The sequence below is a fragment of the Chelon labrosus genome (assembly GCF_963514085.1).
Source record: "Chelon labrosus genome assembly, chromosome: 20".
In the NCBI taxonomy this organism is placed as follows: domain Eukaryota; kingdom Metazoa; phylum Chordata; class Actinopteri; order Mugiliformes; family Mugilidae; genus Chelon; species Chelon labrosus.
This window is the reverse complement of record NC_140353.1, coordinates 4,611,848-4,617,847: the sequence shown is the minus strand read 5'-3', so window position 1 is coordinate 4,617,847 and position 6,000 is coordinate 4,611,848. Positions and strand designations below refer to the sequence as shown.

Sequence of the window (6,000 nt, the reverse complement as noted above, 5' to 3'; positions counted from 1 at the left end):
CATCACACATTAAGTAACGTAGCTTTCTACTGACTCGTGATATTTATGACAAGAACGTCCTGGTTAGACAGGATTTTATGAATATCCTCTTCCTATATTGTCTTTCTCTTCAAATGAATAATCTGTTTACTGATTTTTTTTTCTGTGAAACCCATCACTCTAATTAAAAAGGATGATTCTCTTTGTAAAAATGTGACTTTAACATGTTAAGACTTTGATCCAGGTGTCAGGTTATTTGTGTACACATTTAAAATAACCTGACGTCATCTTTTCAGTCACATCATATGCAAATACAGATCTGCTGTCTCATCGCGTGACCTTACGTCACCTCGCCGTGATTATCTGCTGGCTCAGTCGGGCTGTAAGCCTGCCAGTCCTCTGCCGACCTAACGCCGCATTTCAGATTCACTCTAGCTTTTATCTCAGCCGTCAGCAGGTATTAGACGTGTCTGATACCAGGTATTAAGACACGTCTGGTACCTGCTAACCTGAAATCCTCCTTGCAGTCTACCTCCTGGCTGCAGATGTTCTGCAGAGACAGCAGCTGTCTCTCTAGGAGAAGGTCTTTCCTTTAACGTGGAATTCTGCAGAAGCTTTTCTTGCCTCACAAACATGTTAACACAACACACTCAGGCGTTGTTTTTTCCAAGTAACACCCTGCAAAGAAGAAAACAGCCAGAAATGAGCTGCAGGGGAGCCAACTCCCCATTGGCAGCGCCCTCGTATTCCCACGCACTCTCCCTGCTCAGTCATTCACCTCCCGCTGCTCCATCCTGATTTCTATCGCTATGGCAACAGCAAAAACCCATGTGTATCTCCTTTCCTTTTTTTATTTTTTTTGTTTAATCTGTGAGATTGTAGGATTAGTGCAGGCAGAGGCCTTTAAAACCTGCTCCTGGCTCATGAATAGATGCATTTTGTTTTTCCTCACCACGCTGTCAAGTTGAGGTTAATGTGATCAAGGGCTGTTGTGTTGGTTTAATTGCGAGCACTGAAAGGCAAGAGCACGTAATAAAAGACAAGGGATTGCATAAGACGCTATTAAAACCTCGTACCTGTTGACCTTGGCGCGGTCACCAGGCGGCTGTGCCGGGAGGTCGATCGACGGCAACGGAGCTCAGAGGTGGCCGTCTCTCGGAGAGCTTCGCTGTTTGCTTTCACAAACAGAGGACAGAAAGCGGGGGAGTCCTTGGGGGGGAATGAGAGGGAGGAAGAACGGCCCTGCAGCAGGAACGTCCTCCTGACGCTTCATCAGCACAGTGGCTCCTGCACACAGCTCTCCTGTGCTGCATTGTCAGCGGTTAAGAGCAGACAAGCGTCCGGCCCAGGGCTCTATTTCCACGCCGCATATTGTGTATAAAAAGGATCCCTCGTTTGCTTTGGGGTGGGGGTGGGGGGGTCTGAAACCATTTGCTTTTTCTTTTTTTTCTTAATTTGCCCTTACAGGAGTGCTCACCCTTAAGAGCCTCCACAGTTGTCATGGAGTTTGTGCTTCCTGGTGAACAATGACTCTTTTCATTCCAGCACAGCTTTCAGTCCAGTAGCTGAGACAGACAGAGCAGAGGACAGAGGACAGAGGACGACAGAGGAGGGGTCTGTTGCTGCTCAAGGCTCTCCTCATGTAATATGAAGTCTACTGTATACGACACACAGGCTTTACTGTTGATTATAACAGTTTGTTGTCTCGTTAACATCCGTGATAGAAAATTATTCTGTCTGATGTGATGAGATGGATAAAAATGGTAAAAAAATGTAATAAAACCATCTGATGGGTAAAGATACGTGAGGAGAAAGTAACCCAGTGGGTGTTTTTTTCTGGAATACGGGTAAAGCTGTTGAGTGATGAGGGCCATGATGAAGGCAAGGGCCGAACACACGACCACATGTGAGGAGTTCACGACAAAGCTATGGGTTTATTTCTCATCCAGGCTGGCTTTGAGCTGAGCTTCCAGAGCCATTTTATCAAAAGTGCGCATGTTGGTCTCCTCCCTGACTTTGTCCCTCACGTGAAAGGACGCTCGCGCCACAGAGCGGGCGCTCTCCAACACCGCCTTCTTCTCCTTGAAGATCTGCTCACTCTTCTCCAGCTTCCTCTCGATGGACTGCAGCAGCTCCAGGCGCCTCTGCTTCTCCTCCTCCTCCACGCGCTGCCTGTTCAGCTTCTGGAGCCGTTCCTTCTCCTGTCGGCTCTGGACGGCCCGCAGAGCTTTCTCCTTGGCCTTCTCCTCGGCCACCAAAGCCGCCTGCTGGGCTCGTTTCTCGGCCTCCTTCACGCGGGCCTCCAGCAGCTGCTGCTGCTGCCTCTCGCGCTTCTCTGCGGCCTTGCGTGCTTTCTGGATCTGCTTCTCCTCGCGTTTTGCCTTTTCCTTTAGCTCCTGCCCTCGACGTTCAACTATCTGCTCGTAATTCTCAAGAGAGCGGCTCAGCTTCTCCTCTGCTGTCTTCCTGGCCTCGTCTCTCTCCTCCTGCTCTCTGCGGGCGATCTCCTGGATCAAGGCGGCGTGGCGTCTCTTCTCCGCTTTGTTCAGACCTCGTCTGTCCTCCTGGGCCTGGTGCTCCTTCTCTTGCCTCTTCAGCTCAGCCATGGTGAGCTTCTCTTTAAGCAGCAGCCTCTCCTGCTCTAGCATGGCGGCCCTCTCCTCTTCCAGGGACTTCAGGTTCTGTTCCTGTAGCGCCTTCTTGTGCTTTTCTTCTCGTGCTACTTGCTGCAGCTTCAGCAGACGGTTGCGTTCCTGCTGCACTGCAAGCTCCCTCCATCGCTCCTCGCTCTCTTCAGCCTGTCGCATTTTGGCAGCTGCTGACTCCCGCTCTTGCTGGCTGAGCCTCCGCTGACGTATCGACACTTGAGTCTGCCACACTCGCTGACACTGAAGCACCGCGCGCTGCTTCTCTCGTTCCTCCTGCTCCCGCCGAAGCTCCTCCATCCTGCGCTCGCTGTCCCACTGAAGGTGAGCCACATAGCGAGTCTGACTCATGATGTCCTCCTCCTGGTACCTGGCGAGCATCAGCGCTGCTATCTTGCGGTCGCGCTCGGACACGGCCTTGAGGCCTCGCCGCTTCACCTCCTTCACGATGCGCTCCACCTTCTGCGTCGTCTGAGGAGAGTGGCTCAGGTCACCGAGGCTGAGGCTGCGGCCCATCAGGGAGTTGAAAGTGGCCAGAGTGCGAGCTCGGGGGCTGGAGAATTTAGCCCAGTGATCTCGTGCACCGTCCCAACTGTAAGAAGACGATGCGCCCGACTCCGACGAGGTGCACGTCGTCGTAGTTGTGGTGGTGGAGGTTGAGGAGCAGACGGGATCCATCCTTCGCTGTAAAGATTCCATCGAATGGCTTTTGCCCCGCACCTTGGAATGAAACCCAAGATGTCCGTTGTGGTGTGAGAACGGCCCTCTGGCTACACCGTTCAGAGGCGTCCCAGCGCTCTGAGCTGCAGGCTTTGACACAGATGATGCTAACGTGGAGTTGGCTCTAGGAAAGGAGGGCGGTTTTGGTGTCGATCTGGGAAAAGTGTTTGAAGTTTTGCCACCAGAGGTTTTCCTGACTACCGGCGGAGGGCCAGATGAAAGCGGCCGTGTTTTCACTTTTTCGGGCGACGAGCACAAAGGCTGTTTCGCTTGAAATCCACTCTTGGAAGATGGTGCAGAGGTTGTTGTAGCGGGTTTTGAGGACGGAGTGGATGCTGCGCTGACAGATTTAGGGGAGGTGCTGAGACCGGAGGCGGGGGCTTTAGATAAAGTACTTGCTTTAGAGGCTGGACTGGGTGCTGTGGCTCTAGAGGTCGCTCCAACATTAGGGGCTGAGCTGGAGGTTACCGGCCCAGATTTAGGAGGCTGACTGGAGCCAGAAGAAGCTTTGTCCACAGAGGATGATGACGCGCTGCTGCTGCTGTTGACTGTCGCCTGCAGAATCCTTCTTTTTTCCTCCCTCACAATCCTCTCCCTCTCCTCCCTGCACTGCCTCAGTTTGGCATGCCGGTCTCTCTCGTAGACTTCAAACAGCCCTGTGGCGACGCGCATGGATCTGGCAGGAGCCTCCCGGGCGAAGTCGGCGAGCGGGCGGGGCAGCAGCTCCACAGGTTTGACTCCACATCGGGCACATGCCTCCAGGGAGCGCGGGCTCGTTAGCACGTAGCGGCTGCCCTCCGCGGCCGGGGAGTCAAAGTTGTACAGGTCCAGGTGCAATTTGGGGGACGGCTCTTTGTCAGTCTCAGTTGGTGGTTGCTGGGACGCCGCGCCCTCAGAGGCAACCTGTGGCCCGGCCGGAGATGCAGTGTGGCAGGGGCTCGGCTCAGAACTGCCCGTGGGCGGCGTCTCAAAACCAGCATCCCCGTCGTCCTCCGTCGTGGCGCCATCGGCCTGCTCCGGCAGTCGAGGGTCTTCGGCGGCCACAGCTGGTGTGTCGAGGTGTGGGCCTTTACACTTAATCTGCTCCTCAGCCTCCGAGGGGTCGACCATAGTTGGCTAGCACTGCAGGTAGAGATGGGAGGGGAGGGGAAAAGGGGGAGGGATTGTATGAAACATGAGAGGAAGTGGATAAAATAGAGGTTTCAATTAGAGGATTACATTTGAATCCAGAGCTTAAGAGCATGCAGGCTGTGGGGGAGGGTCCTAATGCAGGTTCAGAGATGCATGCATGCATGAGCACATATTCATGCACTCACTGATTTCTACACCAGATGAGAGATTTTGCCTTCAGGGAAGTGACATAACACAGAGAAAAACACCACAGTTCCTTTAATAGAGAACCTATTTTTGGCGGAGTAACTGGGCTGAGAGAATCCGATTACTCACTGAAATATTTTTCACTCTACATCACACGATCAACCTACAAACACCCAGAACATACATTATTTACCGACTCGTAGTAAAATGTTCGTTTAAAAGAACGTTATTTGACGATGTAAACAAGGAGTGGACAGATCTATTATGCTCCCAGGCCACTAACATGGACTCACACCTGCTACAAACAGTGAAGGCCCAGACTCTTCTCCAGCATCCCAGCAGCACACATGCAGAAACCATACGAGCTGGTTTTTTTCAATATATATATAAAAATACAGGTCAAATTTTAAAATCACGCTGATTAAAATGCATTCAGCTGATCGCTTTGATTACACAAATGTGGTGCAAACCCACGGATTTCGTTGCATTTTTACGCAAAGATCCACAGACCTGCCAGTGTGCAAAGCGTCTTCTAAACCGGTGTTTTGTTCCCCTTTAATCCGTCGAGACGCCCTTGCTCCCTGCATACTATCAAGCTTCAGGGGGAAAGGCTTCGGCCGTCGACCCAAAGATGGAGCATCACATCGTCGCAGCCTCCAGCGACGCGACACACACAGACGGAGCCTCTCGCAGCCTGTCGGCTCTCTGCGCAGCGGAGCTCAAATCTGCCCTTTAAAAAAAATATAATAATAAAAAACGTCTCCGGAGTGATATTTACACTCTACGATGGATCTAATCCAGCGTCCTCTGATCCTCCCTCTGCAAAGTGCATCCCGTAAACACCCGCCGCCGTCTCCACCTGCTTTTCAGCAGCATCCCTCCATCTCAGCCTCCTTGGCTCCGCCTGCTTGTGGCGAATACGCTAAAAATACAAACTGCAATTAAGCCTCTGTCCACTCAGCTGTTCGTCTCCTCTTAACATGCAGTGTCCCTCCTCAAGGCATGTTTCTCCTTCAGATGCCAACAAACGTGTGTTTATCTACTATAAAACCCAGCAGCTCTCTTAAAAAACGGACCACTTTTAAATTATGTATATTTAGTTACATAAATGCATCATTTGTTTTCCAAGGCTGGAAAATAAATAGTAAATGTGTTTTAAAAAGAAAAAAATACAAACGCAACACATAAATATATAAAAATGCGTTGAGAAAATATAAAAACAGATGTTTTAATCGTGCAAAAGTCACCTGAACGTCGAACAGCTGCTCGATGCCACCCTGTGAAAGGAGGATGCATGTAACTACTTAAATTAGACACAAGATGGCGCTATTATATTGTG

The 6,000-nt window shown here is 51.1% G+C and overlaps 1 protein-coding gene across 1 annotated transcript; it reads right to left on the bottom strand.

Annotated features, from left to right (window-relative positions):
* Positions 1–1,443: 1,443 nt before the first annotated feature.
* Positions 1,444–4,454, bottom strand: ccdc177 (coiled-coil domain containing 177; the record flags this gene model as incomplete). Its single annotated transcript, XM_084569739.1, has 1 exon — positions 1,444–4,454. One exon carries the CDS (start codon positions 4,452–4,454, stop codon positions 1,914–1,916), a length of 2,541 nt encoding a protein of 846 aa, XP_084425865.1. The 3' UTR covers positions 1,444–1,913.
* Positions 4,455–6,000: the final 1,546 nt, after the last annotated feature.